Source organism: Eutrigla gurnardus (assembly GCF_963514095.1).
Source record: "Eutrigla gurnardus genome assembly, chromosome: 9".
In the NCBI taxonomy this organism is placed as follows: Eukaryota; Metazoa; Chordata; class Actinopteri; order Perciformes; family Triglidae; genus Eutrigla; species Eutrigla gurnardus.
This window is the reverse complement of record NC_139923.1, coordinates 1,406,805-1,430,343: the sequence shown is the minus strand read 5'-3', so window position 1 is coordinate 1,430,343 and position 23,539 is coordinate 1,406,805. Positions and strand designations below refer to the sequence as shown.

The 23,539-nt window shown below is 42.6% G+C and overlaps 1 protein-coding gene across 1 annotated transcript in view; it reads left to right on the top strand.

Moving 5' to 3' along the window:
• Window positions 1–23,539, top strand: part of pot1 (protection of telomeres 1 homolog) — a 153,599-nt gene that overhangs the window by 39,756 nt on the left and 90,304 nt on the right. The window contains exons 3-4 of the mRNA XM_084018188.1: window positions 3,755–3,827; window positions 14,619–14,719. Of these exons, the coding sequence (XP_083874314.1) occupies window positions 3,755–3,827; window positions 14,619–14,719 (174 nt within the window). The remainder of the gene's footprint in view (window positions 1–3,754; window positions 3,828–14,618; window positions 14,720–23,539) is intronic.

The following is a 23,539-nucleotide window of genomic DNA, read 5'->3' as shown; positions in this document are numbered from 1 at the left end:
CCTGACATCTTCGCCAACTACCGACCTGTATCCAAATTACCCTTTTTAATTAAAGTTTTAGAAAAGCTGGTTTTTATCCAATTAAATTATTTTTTAAACAACAACAACATTTTAGAACAGTGTCAATCTGGTTTTAGGATGAACCACAGTACCGAGACTGCCCTCGTGAAGATTGTTAATGATCTCAGGTGTAACACTGACTCTCAGAAACTGTCAGTCCTGGTGCTACTGGATCTAAGCGCTGCTTTTGATACAGTAGATAACCACATTTTGTTAAATAGACTTAGACACCTGGTGGGCCTCTCTGGTACTGTTCTTAACTGGTTTTATTCCTACCTCACAGGTCGTCACTTTCTTGTAAGTATGGATACATGTTCCTCAGGAATGCATGAATTTACGTGTGGGGTGCCCCAAGGGTCAATTTTAGGTCCAATACTTTTTAATTTATATATGCTCCCCCTTGGGGACATCATCAGGAGGCACGGCATCAATTTTCACAGCTACGCTGATGATACACAGCTCTACATTGCCATGTCTCCTGATGACACGGGACCTATTGATTCCCTTTTAAATTGTATTTTAGATATGAGTCATGGATGGCAGAGAACTTCCTGCAGCTCAACCAGGACAAAACAGAGGTTTTAATTATTGGTCCTGAAGGCAAGAGAGAGAAACTTTTACCAAAACTAAATGCTTTTAAACATTCACAGTGCATAAAAAACCTGGGCGTTCTTTTCGACTTTGAGCTTGATTTTATTCCACACATCAGAAATACTACAAAGATTGGTTTTTACCATCTTAAGAATATAGCCAGAGTTCGCTCGTTTCTCTCTCTGGCCAGCACAGAGGTGCTAATGCATGCTTTTATCTCTAGCCGGTTAGATTACTGTAATGCCCTGCTCTCTGGTCTCCCGAAAAAGAGCATTTCACACCTTCAGCTGCTCCAGAACTCGGCTGCACGCGTGCTGACGAAGACCAGAAGGCGGGCTCACCTTACACCAGTTTTAGAATCGCTGCATTGGCTCCCTGTGTGCTTCAGGATCGATTTTAAGGTTCTTCTAGTTTTTAAGTGTCTTAACGGCCTCGGGCCTTCTTATCTGTCTGACCTGCTTTTACCGTATCGGCCCTCGCGGACCCTGAGGTCCTCCGGTACTGGTCTTTTATCTGTTCCCAATGTTAGAACCAAAACCTTTGGCGAAGCCTCATTTTATCATTACGGCCCTCGCCTATGGAACAGCCTGCCAGAGGGCCTCAGGGCCACTGAGTCTGTTGATGCTTTTAAACGCAGACTCACCTTTTTAATTTCGCTTTTAACTAAGTCTTTTATTCTTTTAGTATTACTCATTTATCCTGTCATTTTACGTTGTCTTTTAATTTTCTCTTAAGGTTTTATTATTTATTTACTCATTTATTTTGTTTTACTTTCAGTAATTCATATTAATATTCATTTTTGTTGTTTTAGGAGGTTTTTCATTTCTCCTCATGGGGGCCCTCCACTCCGGGAGCTCTGTCTGGCCTGCCTGCGGGGGTGCCGTCCTGGGGGTTGTCCTGGCCTGGATAGTTGGGGAGCCCTGCCCCAGGGCTTTATGGCCGTGGTATGGGTCCCTATTTGTCTGGGTCGGGGTGGTCTCTGTAGCGGCGTCCCCTGTAGTCATGGGCTTGGGCGGCTCTCGGGGGGGCGGGCTCCCTTAGGATGGTGTTTCCTCACTTGGTCTATCAGTGCTCAGTCATATTCCATTTTATCTTGTGGGGGGGGGGGGGGGGTGGTATGGTGTAGCGTGTGGCGTGTGTGTGTGTTACATGAATGAGGGTGCGGGGAGTGGGGATGTTAAAGGGGTTTGTTGTATTTTATTTTAATGTAAAGCACTTTGGGCTGCATTTTTATATGTATGAAAGGTGCTATATAAATAAAGGTGACTTGACTTAACACTTTAGCTCTTACTTTATCGGCAATAATATGTTGTAGTTTCTTTCTTTTGACAAATGTACTTATTGTAAGTCACTTCCCGTCCCGAAATGTAAATGTAGAATATTTCTCCATTTATTCAAGGAGAATATTGGAGTCCATCTTCCACCACATAATTCCTTCAGCCAAGAAGTCTGTGTGTGTGAAGTCTGTGTGCCTCTGATCTAAATCTTAAGCCACATTCTACAACAGTGTTTATTGCCCAGGGCAGACTTTCTGTTTCTCCCAGAGATGCAGACAAGCTTCTGCATGCTTGTATGACGTAGGATTACTGACTGCAGTAAACTGTTTACAGGTGTTGTCAGATGTATAGATCAGGGACAGCTCCTTTTAGAACCTTGCTGTTTTAACTGGAATAAAGACTTGTCAACCCGGTTGCATCACTCACTGCTGTTCACCGTACCAACATTAAGTCAAAGAGCTGCTGTGAAGCTGCTTTCGAAACACACACTGTAGATTTCTCTGCCTCTGAATACTGACCTGGTTTTTAGATCTAAGACCCAATTTACATGAAATTGCCAACAACTCACTTACTGTAGTGCTGCTTCTTTTGACTGGACTGCCCACATAGTAAAGCTAATACAGGAGAAATGTGATCCCTTCTTCTAGTTTTAGTCAGAACATGCGCTGCAGCATTCTGGACCAGCTGGAGAGCTTTAAGAGATTTATTAGAACAGCCTGATAATAAGGAATTACAATAGTCCAGCCTTGAGGTAACAAATGCATGGACGAGTTTTTCTAGATCTTTTTGAGACAGCATTGGCCTCATTTTAGTAATGTTACACAGGTGAAAGTAGGCTGTCCTTGTAGTTTGTTTAATATGTGAGTCAAAGGACAGGTCTTGATCAAAGATAACTCCAAGGTTTCTTACAGTAGTATTTGAGGCGATGGCAATCCCATCAATAGTCGCTATATCTTTAGACAGCGAGCTTCAGAGGAGTTTAGGCCCAAGTACAATAACTTCCGTTTTATCAGAGTTTAACATCAGGAAATTGCAGGTCATCCAGGTTTCCAATCTACATATCAGGATACTATACAGCATGACTATATAGGGATGTAGTAACTATGCATTCAAGCAGCATTACTAAATGGGGAACTGACTACAGTGGCAAGAAAAAGTATGTGAACCTTTTGGAATTCCATTGTTTTCTGAATAAATTTGTCATAAAACGTGATCTGATCTTCGTCTAAGTCAAGGGTATTGTCAAACATAATTATTATTGCTGACTGGAACCTGCCAGTGGCATATGAAATGTATCAATTTAAATGAACGATGGGCCTCCTTGTCTTTCTGGCCACGGTGGATGTCTAGCTGTGGTCTGGAAGAATCTTCCAGAATTCTTGAGCACATCACTTTTTCTTATTTGTGGTCACAGACTTCTTGTGCAGCTCTTCAATGCCACGTCTTTTCTGTAGTTCTGAGTTTAAGAATTTCATGTATTTTCCTGCACTGGTGTCATGTGTTTTTTTTTTACGGTGTATTCCCTCTTCATTTATCTGTCACCTGCCACCACCTGTTCTCATGTTTTTTTTTCTGTATGTTAGACTTTTATTGTTCTTGATTAGTGAACTGCTGGAATATATTTGTGAAAACCAAAGCATCAGAATAATCCACCTCCTGTCTCGCAGCTCATTTCCCAGAGGTGCTTATCAACGCTGCTCTTTTAGCTGACGTGGCTTTGATCAGCTGACAGGCCCTCAGTGAAAAAGACAGTGAAATTCTGCAGGGTTTCAGTAAGACCTAAATGCTTTTCAGTTTGTCTATAAGTGTTTTTTTAATTTCTCCAGGGAAAAGTGGTTCGTAAAGGCCCGCTGGTGTCCTTAGCATCTGACAACTTCATCCTGAAGACTGTCATCCAAGGTAAAACTCAAGCATATATTTGTCTGTCTGTGTGTGTGTGTGTGTGTGTGTGTGTGTGTGTGTGTGTGTGTGTGTGTGTGTGTGTGTGTGTGTGTATAAGCTGTCCATTGAATTAAGTCCAAGCCAAGCCTTCTGCGTCCTCTATGAGGTGTTTTCAGAGCAGGCTAATAAAAGTGAAAGTTCACTGCTGATATACTTTAAAGGACGCTGTTTCTGTATTTATTTTCAGTTTTAGATTCATAAATTGTTCTGATAAACCATTATTTATTGGGGTTATGGGTGTTGTGTGACACACATACACATAGTTAATGAACGAAGCGTTCACATGGCAGCATTTACAAGCGGGCCAAAATGTGCGAGGAAGGTGCTCTTCATTAGTCAAAACATCCGTGTGAGGGGAAAAAAAAAATCCAAGCTAAACAGTTCAGTTTGGGCCTAATTCACAAGTTTTTCTTATATTTGAACATTATAGGGAAAAGCAGAAAAAGTTGAAAAGGAAAAAAATAATGCAGAAACAGAAATTTAAAGAGTGTCGATGACTGCACTCCAAATGTAAACACATCAGTCACTCTGAAGTGGAGGAAGCCAAAGTAAACAGCAAGCAAGCCCTTATATTCTGTAGTGTCAGTAGTCAAAAGATAACGTTTACACATATTTTGATCGTTATCGGGATGATATTGTGAATCATAATTATTTGGGCCAGGATAATTGTGCCATGGCATTTTTAATATCATCCCATGCCAATGGTATTTTCTGTTCTGAAACGCTGGGTGTATGTCCAATGAAGTCTCTGATTACACTTACAAGATAAATTAGATCAAATATTAACTTGCATGCTCTGGCTTACTTCCAGTTAGGCCTTTGCAGTGTTTCCCCTAGAATTTTTTTCAGGCCCGGTGGTACCCACCGAAAAAACCCTAAACAGACGAGACGTGTGGGATGGTGTATTGGTGCAGTTGGATTAAGTCAGGTGGCACAGCAAGCAGTCTGCAATTCTGCAATTATTATATTTGCATTCAACATTTTTGTTCAACCAGAGTGTATTCAAGATCACAAGGAGTGAGTGACTTATTAAGGTGCTGGTTGATGGAAATGATCAGGGTCCAGAAAAATATGGCTGGAAAATGATGAGCATCACATTAATAGCTACAGATACTGTAAAACACTACAACGCCATATGAGTGCATATATTGTCTTATTTTATCAAGTAAAATATTAGTTATAGGTTTACTCAACAGCAGTTAACTCAAAGTTCCACATCTTATCAAAAACAATCCTCCCCCCCCGGGGAGGGGGGGCAAACGGGCTTTGGCCGGTTGTACATACGTCATCACGTCCTAATACTACACACACATGGCGTGATGTTGTTTTTAAGGAGCGCCGTCTCTGCTTATATTTCTCGACAACACTCGACCTGCATCAGCGCATGTGCGCACGAGCGGATCTGTGCGAGCAGACAGCGTGAGCGCAGCGGGTTTTGGACGGAGACACACAGCGGCATTTTTATTATGTAAAAATAAATAATGTAATGTAATAAAATAAATATTATGGACCCTATGGACCGGTTCCGCTCACACCACGAGTCTGAAGAGTGCAACAGCTTATCAAAATACAGTGTCAACGTTCCGTGTTTTCAAAGCAGAAAGCGACATCGTGGTGGTTTAACGAGGCGGAACGGCATCAGAACAATATCAAGCGTGTAAAGTACACGAAGAAGAACGTAGCGGGAGCGTGCGGCGAGGATTGTTGTGGCCGCGCGTCTTGCGGAGCAAGTCTGCTGTGCTGCGTGGAGGCGCTCCTAATGTAAATGATTATTGATTTATGAATGAATTGATAGGTAGCCACCTATCAATTCATTCATAAATCAATAATTTATTTTTGGTATATTGATTTTTTTTTTTGGCCTGGCGGCAGGTCTCCTTGGCCTGGCGAGCCGCCAGGCCTGTACAATGGTAGGGGAAAAACTGCTATGCTAACTTGAATGGAGATAAAATAATAAAATTGTGCGTCTCTTCTCGACTTCTTCAAGTGTTATTGGACCCAAATCAAATTTTGATAATCAAACAAATCAGTACGGAGGGCCAGTAGCGACAGACAGGGCCAGGCGGGTGGTGAAAATGCTACACATTATTGATGGTGGCACACCGTAACTAGTCCCTGTACGCCATGTTTTGTTTCATTTCAACCAGATAATCCTCATTTTCTGACTGTAAAAATGTAAAAATACAACATGCTATTGCTTTTAACCTTCAACTTTGTGTTTTCCCAGTAGGGTATTAATAATTAACCATTAACCATGCTGTCAGTTACACAGTTAAAAGAAATATTAAAAATCAAAAAAGATAAGCAAGACTCAGTGGAGCAGCTTGTCACTTAAAGGAGAATAGAGCTGATCCACCTGAAAGGCCAGTTCACCTTAAGGGTTTAGTCCTCAGCCAGAAAATAAAATGTACCCTCACTGCACTGCAACATTCACGCTGTAATATTACTGCTGACTTTATACTCACTCTCACTCACCTCAACCGGACACTTGCTAACATTATGTCAGGCTGTAATACATCGATAAATTATGGATTTAACATGTTTATGCATCAGGTTATTATTGCACCTGTGGCTGCAGTGGTTGAAGTAGTACACAAATACAGTATCGGACGCGATATTGGTATCGGTGCATCCCTACCACCTTTCTCTGTTTACCATTCACCCTTTTTTCCTTTTTTTAAATGCCAAATAGACTTGTAAAACAACCTCCTTAATATAACAATAACTGAAATGAATGACTCATAATTGATGATTTTGGATACCATAAATCCTCTAATATAGGTCTGGGCCTTTATTTACTCAAGCGCATCGCGGCCTAGGCCTTTATTGGAAGGTGGCCAGAATTAGAGACAGGCCCCTATTTCTTTTTTAGCAAAACGGACTACCAGTAGAATGAATAAAAACAAGATTTTGTGTCTATTTGAACCTATAAAATACGAGGTTCATTTATTGAAAAAGTCTCCTCTTTAGCTCCGCAGCTGCCATATTACGGTAAACAACCTGTGCCGCTTGCCAGTATTGCACGCTTGGTGGGCTGCCACTAGGAGGATGATTGACAGGCGCTCTCCTTCATACAATCACGCGCACACTTCATGGCTGCACCTGATTGGACGATCGCTTTCACAGCTGTCCTGTCTGCTCCCGGATTTCAAACCGACCAACATGGCGGCTCGTTAGGAAACTTTCTCTTATTTTACAACAATAGTTCACCGAAATGTGTTTCTGAAAACATTTTATGCGAGAAATAAGCTATGCAGTTGCTGAATCTGTCTTTATTTTAGCGGTCAGTTTAAAAGATTTTCGAGAGCTTGCGGGAGGTGGCGGCGCCCCGTCTCTCGACACTTGCCGCGACGCAAAGGCATTGCAGGGATTCTTACATACCGTAAATCCTCTAATATAGCTTCAGACAAAATCTCAGCGAAGGCATTGCATATTGAATGGAAGCGTGGAAATAACGCTGCCTGTGGACACTTGCCCCGGCCTCCATTAGAGACCGGCCATTATTTACCTCCACTGACAGCGAGACCGGCCAATGTTAGAGACCGGCCGGTAATAGAATACAGGCCAGTATTAGAGGATTTACGATAGCCTTGTTTTTATCGAAGTAATATTCATACTTGAGCTGTCAATTTTCCTCTATAATCCTATTCAAATTTCATTCCATATTTTTTCAATATTTTAAATTAATTAATTAATTAATTAATTAATTATGAAATATTCAATGCGTTAATTTTTTTTAACAAAATTAACGCAGCTGTGTTTTGTTTACTTCCCGTGGCGGGTAAGACCTATGACGACGTGTGCCGCAAAGCCGTTAGCAATTCGTTTTTAACGGAGTTCAGCATAAGATTTTGGCTGAGGCTGCGGCGTCAGCGGGGAGGGGGAGGGGGAGGTGGGGATCGTGGCGAGCGATCGTCGAGCAGTTTTTTTTAATTATCCCGGTAATTTGTCTGCGTGAGAAACACTAGATGTGGCGTGTGCTGCTTTGTCCTCTGACAATGTAAACAGACTGGTCTGTCTCAGTAACAGGCTGAATGTAAAGGAGGACTAAGCTGACTTGTTGTTCTATGGAGTGAAAAGGATTTATCATTCTGACTTCACATCAGAATATTTCTTTGTTCTTTTTTCCATGAGGCATGGCGTCCTCCCAGATTGACACCAACGGTTAACGGACACACTAAAGCGCAGGCTGCAGTGTGTGTTCACCCTGCAACCACAAACAGACCTTATCTCATGTCATGTTGCTTTTCATACGTCAGCGGACTAATAATTTGCCTAATCTTCACAGCTATGAAAAGGCAGACAACAATGGGCTGAGTGAATGTTTTAGTTCATTGAAAATAGAGGTGTAACGATTCATTCGATGAATCGATGAATCGATTGTCAGACCTATAGATTCTACTAAATCGATCTGCTACAATAAATAAATAGAATGAATCGTTTTGGCTTCACCAATAATCGATATAAATGCATTTAATCTGATTAATCGTGATTCTTACTTATGATTAATGTTTTAATACGTTTAAGACACTCTCTCCCCTGCCAGCATGTAGTCTACTGAAAATGTTAAAAATATTCAAGCATATTTTAATTACATTTTTGTATTCAGCATAAAATATTATGCAGGTTTACTTTTTTCTAGAATAAATGTTATTTTTTCACCTTTCAGAAGAATACAAATAGTCTCACTCGCATTATTGCATGTTTATTTAATGGATGTAGAATTTTGGTTACAAGTTACTGAATCGAATCGTGGTTTACAGAATCGAATCATTACAACAACAACAAAAATCGTCCTTGAATCGAATCGCCAACTACTGTATCATTAATCGAACCGAAGTGAAGCCAAAGATTCACACCCCTAATTGAAAAGTAGTCGGGATTAAAATTACCAGTAACTTCTAGTTTGAAATGCAGCCTCTCTTGGTTCCCTCAAAGTTCAGGACTGAAGACGGTTTGCTGTTGGTCAATGATGAGAATTTACATATAAAAATTCACAATTTGACACAATTTGTGTGTGTGTGTGTGTGTGTGTGTGTGTGTGTGTGTGTGTGTGTGTGTGTGTGTGTGTGTGTGTGTGTGTGTGTGTGTGTGTGGAGCTGTTGAGCTCTTCTGGGTTGTAAAAGCATGGAGGGAAGTGTCTCATTGTTGTCTTGTTTGGGGCCTTTTTATCTCTGAGCAAGCTGATTAAAGAGTCACAAATGGTTGAGACTCTTAGTGACTCTTATTGTACACCCTGCTTGTGTCTCCCAGCTGCAAGGTGAGCAGGTCCTACTACTGTTTTGCTACTGTATTGTTGGTTTATAGGTGGTCAGTTTTGGTAGTTTGTCCTGTTGCATGTTTTTGTGTCGCACTATTGTCTCTCCTGATTCTGTTTCTGTGGTTGTGGATTTGTGAAAAGGCATTCATAAAATCCACTGTCATTCTGTTGTTGGCCCATCAGTAAAATAGTCTGTTCTCTGAAAGTACAGAATGGTGAAACTAGTGAGCAGTGCTGAAAAAGATATGCATGATGCCAAGTCATCTGAGGAGTAACACAACATGCTTTCAAATGAAAAATGCAATTGCCTTACTTTTCTGTCACTCAAGGCATGGAAGACACCAGCAAAGTAGAGAACACATCCATTTTACAAAGAAAGTACATGGGACTTCTCATTCATTGGAAGTGACAGCCCTAATGCATGATAAGGGGTTCATATTCGCACAATGTCGTGAGATCATGTGAGAATCTTTTCCAGCTTCAAGTAATGGATTTGTCTTTGGACCAATTGCTGTCCTGCGAGGAGCTACTGGCAACTACGTCATGGTCTAGTGCAGGAGGGGTGGGGAACCTTTTTCATATCAAGGGCCATTTAAATTTTATAAAGCTGTCCGAGGGCCATACTATTATGAACACTAGAGATGGAAAAAAAGACGAAAAAAAGTCTATAACCGCTGTGTTACTAAGCCTCATGATTGCTGCATTTCTAGACTCACCTAATGCGATTGCTATTAATTCACTCGCCACAAAACTTGCACGCGAAATATTCTCTCCGTCGGCCTGTGGTCGTGTGAAAGCTGCTTGTTGAGCACCCAAACTCCGACGAAGAGCGTTAATTTTATCCAAACGCATTTGTCCTCTGAACTTGTCGAGTTTAGTATGTTTCGAGCTCGACATTTTCCTTTTTCATCACCGCCAGCGCCTCACCACAAACTAGGCACATTGGCTTGCCTTTGACTCCAACAAAGAAAAAGTCAGTCACAGTTGCCATGATGCATCACTTGTCATGTGTTAATCACTCCGGTCCGATGCAATGACACGTACATCGCATGCTTTATTCACTGACCCTGACGTTGACTCGGACATAGGACATAGCATGTCTGTCTATACGGCCCGGAGGCCGGGCGTTCCCCACCCCTGGTCTAGTGTGTTCGACAAGAGGCATGTTGGTAAAAAGCAACAATGAACAAGTTGGTGTTCATGCTCTATCAGAGCTGAAGATTATTTCTTCATTGCAAGAAGACCAAAGAAAGACTTTGACGGTTTTTCTCAATAATATATGTACTCTTCTACAGATTGGCTTTGTAAGACTCTGATTGACTGATGGTTCATCCTTAACTTGTATTTATTTATTAATTAATAATGTTAACGTTTGTTTGGTTGCCTTCTTGCCTTTATTCAGATAGGACAGTATAAGAATGAAAGGGGAGTGAGAGAGGGGGAGAAAGAGCCTTAACCTGCGGACTTAGCCTCGGTACATGGGGTGCCAACTCTACCGACTGAGCTATCCGGCGCCCCATTTGCAAAGTATTTTTTGAAAGTGCTTCCCTCTTTCCAAACAGTTTCCAGTGACTCATTAGTAGAATTAGCAAAACTCGATGTAAAGAATCAGAGATCCACTTAAAGCTTTTTTGATTCTGAAGGGACATTCATTAGTGTATGTCTTTTGCACCATAGACAATGTATATTATACATTGCGCAAAGGCAGGGTACACCCTGGACAGCTCGCCACACTATGACAGGGCTGACATGTAGAGACAGACAACCATTCACACTCACATTCACACCTACGGGCAGCTGTTAGAGTCATCAATGAACCTATCCCCATCCTGAATTTGGACTGGGAAGTTGCTGGAGAACCCGGAGAGAACCCACGCTTACACGGGGAGAACATCCAAACTCCACACAGAAGGAGCTCAGACTCGAACCCAGGCCCTCTCGCTGTGAGGTGAAAGTGTTAACCATTACATCACCGTGAAGCCCCATCTAAACAAAAATGATAAATTATTTGATTGTGTCTCAGTAATTTGGCCTAATGGAAGCATGTCGATGTAAAATAACACAGACCCAAAGATTGAGCCTTGGGAAACTCCACTCATCATTATAGCCCACTTAGATCTTTACTTGAGACAACGTTGTTACTGTCCTGGAGAACTGGATTATCTAGTTTACTTTAGGGCTCTGTCTGAAAGTTTTCTATCCTGTCCACTAGTATTATATGGTCAACACAGTAGCCCTATTGTCTTGTGATGTATGGTACGTTGGTGTCAAAGTGTGACTGCACAGGAAGTCTTTTAGTTGTTGGCTGATCTTACATTTCCATTTCGGGCATTTAGCAGACGCATTTGTCCAAAGAAACTAACAGGAAGTACATTTATCGAAAGAAAGAAACCACAACATATCATTGCCGATAAAGTAAGAGCAAAAAAATAGAAACAAGTGTTAAGTCTTCATGCTATGCAGAGTCGAGGTGAAGTCTGAACAGGTGAGTCTTGAGTCTTTTTCAGAAGATGGCAAGTGACTCTGCTGTCCTGACATTGGTTGGGAGTTCGTTCCACCACTGAGGCGCCAGAACAGAGAAGAGTCTGGACTTTGCTAAGTGACATTTCTTTGATTTCAGCGATGGTGGTACCAGCCGGCCAGCTGAAGTTGTAGTAGTAGTAGTGATGATAAAGCATGAAAATAGTGGAAATAACTTAGTATTATGCTCAGTGATGTCAAACAAATAATATTAAGAGTGCTGGCCATTAATTTCCTGAAAATCACAAATTAACCCCTTATCCCCGATGAAAGAGACCCACCTGAGACAAGCGACTTGCAGCATGAGCAAGTCTGCAGGCCACTGATGCAAACCATATTCTGACACCCAAAAACTGAAAAATGATTTTGGCCATAAAAAAAAATTGGATTTTGATGACCCACCTCTCACCCAAACAGTAAGGAATGTTGATTCTGCCTGCATAATTGTGTAGTACAAACTACAATGAACTAACACACCAATTTTCTATCACTATTAGAACAGAAGTAATGGGCCTCCAGAAATGACAAAAAATGAAATGCAAATTCCAATGTGTCAAAAAGGGGTGTGGCACTTGAAATTCAAATGGACGCCCAGGCAAACCGTTTGAGATATTGACCTGAAACTTCAGATTCCCTCGTTAGGTAACATAAGGCATATTTTCACTGCTTTTCAGCAAAATCTGAGTTACCATGTACATGGTACCCCGATATTGGCTGTTTTCACATGGAATGACCCAGTAGTCAAAGCGAGAGATGGCCAGTACTTGGACCAGGAGTTGCGTTGCATCCTTTGTGAGGAAAGTCTGAATCCTGCGGATATTTTCAGAGGGAAAATCTGCAGGATCGGGCCACAGCAGTGATGTTGGGGGTGCAGGATAGTTGGTCATTGAGGATTACACCCAGGTTACTCGCAGATGATGAAGGCAATACTGTGAAGCCCTCGACAGTGACCGACAAGTCAATGCGAGGACAGTCTTTCCCCGGGATGAAGAGGAGTTCGGTTTTATTCAGGTTAAGCTTGAGGTGATGCGCAGTTGTCGCAGTTGTGACGGAGATGTCTGCCAGACATTCCGAGATGTGAGTTGTGGGTTTTGGAGGTTGGGGGAAAAGAGAGGAATTGTTGGGTGTTGTCTCCATCACAATGGTAGGAGAACTATTAAAGCATAGTAATCAGCGATTTTGATTTATTTCAATATACACATAGACATTTTCTCATAATCCTCCACACCGTCCGAAGTGAGATGGCAAAAGAATCCAGACTTTGTGAAATGTATGGAGGATAAAACCTTCAGTTATTTCATGATATTTTTGAATACAGATCAAACCAGTGCCTGCATGAGATGGGTGGGTTTCAAAGCATACATGCACGAAATTCTCAGTTATACAATCGGCAAACCCAAACAACAAAAGAAACAGATGGAAACTTTGTAAAAGCAGGTTAAATCTTTAGAGATAGACAAACAAAGCAGATAATTCAGCAAAACAAAGAGACTGCTAGTTATGATGGTTAAAGCAATCTTACTAGATCAAGGAGAACTCCCGACCAATGTCAGGACAGCAGAGTAATTTGCCATCTTCCGAAAAAGGCTCAAGACTCACCTGTTCAGACTTCACCTCGACTACATAGCATGACCCACTAACACCCCACCACCCACCCCCACTCTGATCATAGCACTGTTGCTCTTAAGGTACTACTTTACTCAGATGAGGACCTAACACTTGTTCTATTTTTAGCTCTTACTTTATCGTCAATGATACATTGTGGTTTCTTTGTTTCCTTCTTTTGACAAATGTACTTATTGTAAGTCGCTTTGGACAAAAGTCTGCTAAATTACCTAAATGTAAAATGTAGATCAAGGAGAAAAGGTTTCTGTCATGAAGAATTAAGAAAAAGAAAAGATTAGAAGATTAATAGCGCCTAAGCTACCAAGTACTGATGGCCTACTAATTTTTCAACATTTCAAAATAAAATATGAACTGACTCTGTGACACCTTCACATTAAAAAATAAGGGTCATTGACATGTCATTGTGGAAGAAAGAAAAATGTTACTTAGGCTATACATCGGATGTCTATGTTCAAATTTATTGTTGCATTAATCTGTATAAAAACCTCTGATTATTTCACTGTGTATATTTGGTAAGAATAAGGGGTGTATCTGTTTAGGCAGCCATGGTCACTCATGCCCAGGACAGCGCACCCAACCTAGTTAGGGAGGCGCGCTGGCGGCACGCGGGAGGTGTGGTTAATATGTTAACTAATGTCATTTTTCACTTTCACTATTTGTATTTATTTCTATAGATCAATGTCTATAATGTCACACAATTAATACAAATATTTTTAAAAAAAGAAGGGGGAAAAAGCCTGACCTGAAATGACCCATTATGTTACGTCACTGCATCAATGCAGAATCATACACATCATGATACATTTTACTATAGAGAAGTTGCCACAGCCCTATTTTTGACCCGTGAATGTGGTGTTGAAATACTGCTTTTTGTCTGACTGTCATTGTTGGAAATTTACTTTTTGTTCACCTGCCATTGTGGCTTGTGGATTCCAAAATCTGCCAACCACTTAAAAGATTACCGTTTTTTTTTTCACTGCTAAGTGAAACGAATCTAGCATACATTTGCATATTTTACCAGGCTGGTACTAATTTCAGTTCAGTTTTAATTAATCATCACATTAGACGGACAATTAGCAAATTATCACAATTGTCAAGCTGAAATTTGTGGATTGTTTGCATTCTGGCTTGAAAAATAACTTGAACAATTCATTTAATACCAATGTAGTTGCCAATTAAGTTTCTGTAGGTTGATTAATCAAGTAATAATAGAAAGATTGATTGGCTTCATTGGACATTGGGAGCTTAAACAATCAACAGTTCCCTGTCATGATTACAATATCGGTCATACCCTGAGAGATCGTAACCTGAACGACTCATCATGTTCTGCATCTGTTTTGCAGAAGAAAATTCCCAGCCGAACGCCTCACCTCAGAACCCATCAATCAACGTCGTCCTGTTCGGAGCACTGGCCAGGGACTTCAGTCAAGCTGTCGATCAAGGGGTAGGTTCACTCGACCATCAAAGAAATTATGTTTGCAGTGCTTTCACACCTGTAGTCCAGATCAAGGGGAAACATGATGCACTGTTGCATTCATTTCTGTGCTGGTTCCTGTTCACGTTGACTTTTTACAAACAAACCAAGAGGAGGAAGCTTCTTTGGTGAGAGTTCACAAAGATGTTACTAATTATAAGCATTATGAGTATTATTAGACTGCAAATCGACTGCATGGGTCTTACGTCCCCAGTTGGACCAGGGGATGAAGGGAGTAACATAATTAAATAACCGGGAGTTTTGAAAGACAACCTTAGGCGATACAGTCAAAAAGAAGTTTATTTACAAACAAAGAGAAAACGTGCCAACAAAAGACGGAATTCCTCAAAATGTGGGGAGCCGAAACACCTATAACACAAAAGACCACAATGACAACCAAGGTTCACTCAAAACAAAGCACAGGTTACCCACCAGTTTCCTAAGTTAATCAGATCACATATGAGGCAAGGGGTGCAGTCGAATAGTCAAAAAATAAGGTCCTAACTCCTATTCCTTACTCCTATTCCTTGACCTCTGGGGAAAACGTCACGGGTTAAGGAAAGGTGATAGGAGAACTCAAAAGGACTTAGGAAAAGTCGACCGCGGTGCTCAGAGAATCCGACCGGACTTTCACTAAGCTACGTCATTATAACGCGGCCGCTGATGATTGACAGCTGATGATCGGCACCGGCGATTGACGTGCGTCTGCACTGGAGAAACTACAATAATGGACTACAAAAAGCGCATCGTCCACTTCTCCACATGTTGGTTTTATCAACAGCTGGTTCACTGACACATGTGGACTGGTTGGGCAAACTCCCATGAACCCTCAAGCACCCTGCGGAGGGTATAGAGCTGGTCCAGTGTTCCACGGCCAGGACGGAAACCGCATTGTTCCTCCTGAATCTGAGGTTCGACTATCGGCCGAATTCTCCTCTCCAGTACCCTGGAATAGACTTTCCCAGGGAGGCTGAGGAGTGTGATCCCCCGATAGTTGGAACACACCCTCCGGTCCCCCTTTTTGAATAGAGGGACCACCACCCCGGTCTGCCAGTCCAGAGGCACTGTCCCCGACTGCCACGCGATGTTGCAGAGACGTGTCAACCAAGACAGCCCCACAACATCCAGAGACTTGAGGTACTCAGGACGGATCTCATCCACCCCCGGTGCCTTGCCACCGGGGAGCTTCTTAACTACCTCGGTGACTTCGGCCCGGGTGATGGGTGGATGAACCTCCGAGTCTCCAGCCTCTGCTTCCTCTATGGAAGACATGTCAGTGGGATTGAGGAGATCCTCGAAGTATTCCTTCCACCGCCCGACGATATCCCCAGTCGAAGTCAACAGCTCCCCACCTCCACCGTAAACAGTGTTGGTGGGGAGGGCTGCTTCCCCTTCCTGAGGCGCCGGATGGTTTGCCAGAATTTCCTTGAGGCCGACCGGTAGTCCTCCTCCATGGCCTCCCCGAACTCTTCCCAGACCCGAGCCTTTGCTTCAGCAACCGCCCGCGCTGCAGCACGCTTGACCTGACTTGACCTGTCAGCTGCCTCAGGAGTCCCCCGGGCCAACCAGGTTCGGTAGGACTCCTTCTTCAGCTTGACAGCATCCCTTACTTCCGGTGTCCACCACCGGGTTCGGGGATTGCCGCCTCGACAGGCACCGGAGACCTTACGGCTACAGCTTCGAACAGCCGCGTCTACAATGGAAGCGGAGAACAAGGTCCATTCGGACTCAATGTCCCCAGCCTCCCTCGGGATCTGGTCAAAGCTCTCCCGGAGGTGGGAGTTGAAGACCTCCCTGACAGAGGGTTCCACCAGACGCTCCCAGCAGACCCTCACAACACGTTTGGGTCTGCCAAGTCTGTCCAGCTTCCTCCCCTGCCAGCGGATCCAACTCGCCACCAAGTGGTGATCAGTTGACAGCTCAGCCCCTCTCTTCACCCGAGTGTTTAAGACATACGGCCGGAGGTCAGATGACACGACCACAAAGTCGATCATTGACCTCCGGCCTAGAGTGTCCTGGTGCCATGTGCACTGATGGACACCCTTATGCTTGAACATGGTGTTCGTTATGGACAAACCGTGACTAGCACAGAAGTCCAATAACAGAACACCACTCGGGTTTTGATCGGGGAGGCCGTTCCTCCCAATCACGCCCCTCCAGGTAACACTGTCGTTACCCACGTGAGCGTTGAAGTCCCCCAGCAAAACAATGGAGTCCCCGGTTGGAGCCCTCTCCAGTACCCCTCCCAAGGACTCCAAGAAGGCCGGGTACCTACCCCCGACCCGAAGGCGCAGGGAAACGACCCTCTCGTTGACTGGGGAAAACTCCCAACACATGGCGGCCGAGATGGGGAGCTATAAGCAAACCCACACCAGCTCGGCGCCTCTCACCGCGGGCAACTCCAGAGTAGAAGAGAGTCCAGCCTCTCTCGAGGAGTTGGGTTCCAGAGCCCAGTCTGTGCGTGGAGGTGAGCCCGACTATCTCTAGCCGGTAACGCTCTACCTCCCGCACTAGCTCAGGCTCTTTCCCCCTCAGTGAGGTGACATTCCATATCCCCATGGCTGTCCGGGGATTGGGTCGCCGGGGCACCCGCCCAGGACAGCCACCCAAAACACATTGCCCACGTCGCTCATTCGGGCTGTACCCGAACGGGTGCCGTGGGCAGAGACCCGGCCACCAGGCGTTCGCCTGCGAGCCCCAACCCCGGGCCTGGCTCCAGGGAGGGGCTCCGGTAACGCCATTCCGGGCGACGTGCACGTCCTTGATTGTTCCTCTATCATTGGGGGCTTTGGAACCGCTCTTAGTCTGACCTGTCACCTAGGACCTGTTTGCCTTGGGAGACCCTACCAGGGGCAACATAGCTCCTAGGATCATTCAGGTGCTCAAACCCCTCCACCACGATAAGGTGTCGGTTCATAAATAAATAGATATTTCTAAATAAATCAATCCTCTATTTCACTGGTAACCAAAGCAGGTGAGCCAAGACATTAGTGATATGTTGTCGAGTGTCTGCATTTTCTATCGTTTGAGAGATGGTGGAATGGGTCAACCCCATGTACAGAGAGTTACTGTAATCAAGCGAAATGACAAAAGCGTGGATAACCGTTTCCAGATCCTGATGAGATAAAAGCTGCCCTTCACAACACAACTGACATTGTTCAAATGAAATGAAGTGTCCAAGAAGACACCAAGCTTTATAATTTCATTGTGCAAATTTGTAGATGGGAATTCTGAATTTCAGCACCAAAAAATATTCCCAGGAGAAGAAAATACAATTCTGATGGGCAAAACCTTCCTATCGCCTTTACATTTGTTCACTTTTCATGTAAAATTTAAACTAATTCATAAAATATAATCCAACTATATGGAATACAATTTAGGTTTGCCTCATGAGAAACAAGAAAAAGGAATATGATTGTGACAATTATATTTTCTAATGTTTTCTGCCCATCTGTTGAATGTGTTCTGATCCTTCATGTGAGACAAAAACAAACCACCAAATCTTTTCATGGTTATTTCTTCTAAATTGACTTGTTTTAATGGTGTCATTTAGAAGCTGTGAGCGAATAAGTACTTCTACTGGGTTTTTCTTTGATGTCTTTGGTTTCATAAACTACTTTTTAAAAAATGATTGTTGCTGTTTGTTCAAAACATCTGTCACAGACAGTTTATGTGTACTGTGCTTGGAATAACATCTGATTTGCAGTTAACAGATTTGTCAGTTGACCGTGTCCTTGTCAAACTGAAATGACTTGTTTCCCCCTTGAAGCTGGGTTATTTATGCCTGTGACGGTTGAATGAAGAAAGCCTTTTTAGAATATAAATATTCATGTGATGCTGATGAGATTGTATTGTATTATTTTCATAAAGCAAACGAGGCTTGGCCATTTCAAAGGCGTGTCTGTGAAAATTGTATTTTCCTGCATCATAAAGCCTTTGATTTGAACAAGGTAATGAGCTGAGTGATTTGTTGAGTATAAAATTATTCTGTAGGATAAGAGGAATTAATTTACATATGGTGCGTTTTGAAAAAAGTGTGCTCTGAGCTTTGTCAAGCCTCTAATGTTCAACAGATTATCCTGTCTTTGCCAGCAGTTTATCTCCACCTAAACCCAGTATTGGAAATGACTTAATACTGTACTCAAAGAGGCCATGTTATGCTTTTCTCCTTTCCTTTCTGTTATGTCATTTTCTCTGCTTGTAAAAGGTCTCCAGAGTGTCAAAGCCTAAAGTCCATGCCAAAAGATTGAAATCCTGACTTTTCAAGCCGCTAGTTTGGCACACCCTCAAACAAAGCTGGTAAGAGCAGAGCTGAGCATGAAGTCGCCATGTTGAGAAGACGTGAAAATGTAAATGTCCTTTGTATGGCTATCTAAAGGAAGAGGAGTTGAAGAACGAGTGGCTAAATTCATTTTATCACTATTCCTCAGCAGTATGACTCCAGTTCAATGGTGACATAAGGGGCGAGGCATTTCAGACAAACACAGTAAGCAGTTAAACCAATCACAACAGAGCGGGCCAGCTGACCAATCAGAGCAGAAGCACCAATCAGAGCAGAAGCACAATTCTTTCGCACTTCTGATGAAGTTGAGACATTTCTTCATGAGCTCTCCCCCATTAACTCCTCCATGGACTCGGACATGACAGCCTAAAGTTAGTGGCTAGTGCTAACGCTAGCACAATAATGTTGTCTGCCGATTAACTTTGTGTTTAGCTGGTTCCTGTTGAATTCTTTTCTCTATAATTTTTCTACTCAACTTTAGTATTGATATAATGATGCCGGCGGCTCCTTTTGTAATTATTTACCCGTTGGCCAGCATTGATTTTCTATGTCTTATTTAAAAAGTTGCAGCTGGCATGAGAGTTGTTATGACCGATGCGGCTTTACTACTGTTTGCCGCAAAACGTGTCATATTGCCGTAAAAAGTCGCAACACTAAGAGCCGAGTTCTCTATTGCGAAACGTAAAATGTTTTGAATGGTAAAGGATTGATTCCTATAAATAATTGATTATAATGAATTGACAACTATTTTGAGTTGACAAACTGACAAATTAAGTTTATTCTACATTTTTTTCCCTCTTTTTATTTTTACTTATACCAATCATATGCGATGATATGGGTTGTTATTTTGGGCCCTATAATTCCCTATTAACTTAAACATCAATGGTTCCGGACCTCACAACTTTGATCTATTTGTATACTCAACAAAAATATAAACGCAACACTTTTGTTTTTGCTCCCATTTTTCATGAGATGGACTTAAAGATCTAAAATTCATTCCAGATACACAATATTACCATTTCTCTCAAACATTGTTCACAAATCAGTCTAAATGTGTGATAGTGAGCACTTCTGCTTTGCTGAGATAATCCATCCCACCTCACAGGTGTGCCACATCAAGATGCTGATCTGACATCATGATTAGTGCACAGGTGTGCCTTAGACTGTCCACAATAAAAGGCCACCCTGAAATGTGCATTTTTTTTGCTTTATTGGGGGTCTGGGGACTCAGAACCAGTCAGTGGGTGCAGTCGAATAGTCAAAAAATAAGGTCCTAACTCCTATTCCTATCTCCTATTCCTTGACCTCTGGGGAAAACGTCACGGGGTTAAGGAAAGGCGATAGGAGAACGCAAAAGGACTTAGGAAATGTCGACCGCGGTGCTCAGAGAATCCGACCGGACTTTCACTAAGCTACGTCATTAAAACGCGGCCGCTGATGATTGACAGCTGATGATCGGCACCGGCGATTGACGTGCGTCTGCACTGGATAAACTACAATAATGGACTACAAAAAGCGCATCGTCCACTTCTCCACATGTTGGTTTTATCAACAGCTGGTTCACTGACCAGCTTCAGTTCCAGCAGCTCCTCCTTCCTGTTTGACCGTTGTTTTATTTACTTTTCATTTGTGGTTTTAGTTTCGTTTTTGTCAAACATTTGTAACATGATTGAAATAAATAAAAAAATACCATTCAATTATTATCACTGTCCACACATTTATTATCACTATTACAATTACTATATGTCTGCATGAAAGTCATTGTTAAATATGTAAATGCACATATCGTTTGTTTTCATTAACGGCCGAGGTGTGCGGCACTTTAAATGTTGCTCTCGCAAAGAATTGTGGGTCGGCGTAATCTCCTTTCCTATGGCATAGGAAGGTCCGTTGCATCCTATGCTAAAGGAGCTCTGAAAGGAAGCATTGGAGCTCCTTTCCTATGCATTTAGAGAATTCGAACAGCTCTTATCATGGCGGCCACTTGTGTACTTCCGGGTCACTTCTTCAGTTAGGAACCTTCCTAAGCAAAAAAGACTATTCGACTGCACCCAGTATCTGGTGTGACCACCATTTGCCTCATGCAGTGCAACACATCTTCTTCGCATAGAGTTTATCAGATTGTCAATTGTGGCCTGTGGAATGTTGGTCCACTCCTCTTCAATGGCTGTGCGAAGTTGCTGGATATTAGTGGGAACTGGTACACGCTGTCGTATACGCCGGTCAAGCACATCCCAAACATGCTCAATGGGTGACATGTCCGGTGAGTATGCTGGCCATGCAAGAACTGGGACATTTTCAGCTTCCAAGAATTGTGTACAGATCCTTGCAACATGGGGCCGTGCATTATCTTGCTGAAACATGAGGTGATGTTCATGGATGTATGGCACAACAATGGGCCTCAGGATCTCATCACGGTATCTCTGTGCATTCAAAATGCCATCAATAAAATGCACCTGTGTTCTTCGTCCATAACAGATGCCTGCCCATACCATAACCCCACCACCACCATGGGCCACTCGATCCACAACATTGACATCAGCAAAGCGCTCACCCACACGAAGCCACACACGCTGTCTGCCATCTGCCCTGAACAATGTAAACCAAGATTCATCCGTGAAGAGAACACCTCTCCAACGTGCCAGACGCCATCGAATGTGAGCATTTGCCCACTCAAGTCGGTTACGGCGACGAGCTGGAGTCAGGTCAAGACCCCGATGAGGACGACGAGCATGCAGTTGAGCTTCCCTGAGACGGTTTCTGACAGTTTGTGCAGAAATTGTTTGGTTATGCAAACCAATTGTTTCAGCAGCTGTCTGGGTGGCTGGTCTCAGACGATCTTGGAGGTGAACCTGCTGGATGTGGAGGTCCTGGGCTGGTGTGGTTACACGTGGTTTGCGGTTGTGAGGCCGGTTGGATGTACTGCCATATTCTCTGAAACGCCTTTGGAGACGGCTTATGGTGGAGAAATGAACATTCAATGCACGAGCAACAGATCTGGTTGACATTCCTGCTGTCAGCATGCCAATTGCACGCTCCCTCAATGCTTGTGGCATCTGTGGCATTTTGCTGTGAGACAAAACTGCACATTTCAGAGTGGCCTTTTATTGTATAGGTGGGATGGATTATCTCAACAAAGCAGAAGTGCTCACTATCACACATTTAGACTGATTTGTGAACAATGTTTGAGAGAAATGGTAATATTGTGTATCTGGAATGAATTTTAGATCTTTAAGTCCATCTCATGAAAAATGGGAGCAAAAACAAAAGTGTTGCGTTTATATTTTTGTTGAGTGTATAAATATGAGCTATGCTGACTGAGCTGAGTATGCTCGTTTTCCCCCCTTCTTTTCTCTTTTAGCTCTCTCTTTCTCTCTCAATGGTGCAGCCTGATCTTGTGTGTTTTCTCTGTCCTGTCTTCTGTATGTTTGTGTTTTCAATGTCTGTGTTGTCAATCTATGTATGTGGCTCTCTCGTCCCCTTCCTCATACCTTTTCCCTGCCCCACTCCCCCAACCTTATCTACACCCAACTGATCCACAATTGATACAATTAAAGGCCTAAAAATTATACATCTGAACATTAGGAGTCTTCTTCCAAAGATAGACTTAATAAGAGTCTGGATTGCACAGATTAAACCTGAAATAATAACTTTTTCAGAAACATGGTTACATAATGGAATTAGTGACAATGATATTCATATTGATAATTTCGTATTATATAGAGTAGATAGGCCTACAAGAGCTGGAGGTGTGGCTTGCTACGTGTCAACTCGCTTTATATCTGAACTTGTCATCCCTGAAGTAACCTCATCTCTCTTTGAAAGCCTCTTCATTAGGCTAAAACTTCATGTGAATAAACATTTAATTATTGGCACTATCTATCGACCTCCTCCTGTTCATCCTGACTCAACTAAGTCCCTAATCTCCACTCTCACCTCTATTGAACACCCATGCAAATTAGTGCTTCTTGGTGACTTCAATAAAAACTGGCTCGATCGTTCTTCTTCTAACGACAAAAACTTGCTTAAAAGTATAAACCTTACCCAACTAATCGAAGAATCTACCAGAGTTCAGGGCAATTCTACATCACTATTAGACTGGATTCTTGTTACCCATCCTGACCGAATCTTAACATCCGGTGTTTTGCCAGATTGCTTCAGTGACCATTCTGCTATCTTCTGTGTGTGGAAGATTAAACGTCCCCGTCTCCCTCATAAACATATTTGTATCAGACAATATAGGAAATTAAACTATGATAACTATATTAATGACCTGATTGCAATAACTGGGATAGGTTTCAACTTATTCCAACTGTTGAGGATGCCTGGAATTATTTTTATACTGAGGTCACAAGAGTTATCGATACACATGCCCCCTGGAGGAAAATAAAAGTCAAGGGAAAACATTTACCGTGGATTAGTGCTGATTTGATAAATCTTTTCAATGAGCGGGATAAAGTCTGGAAAACTGCCAGGGAAACAAAGGACTCTGCTGATTGGGAAAAATA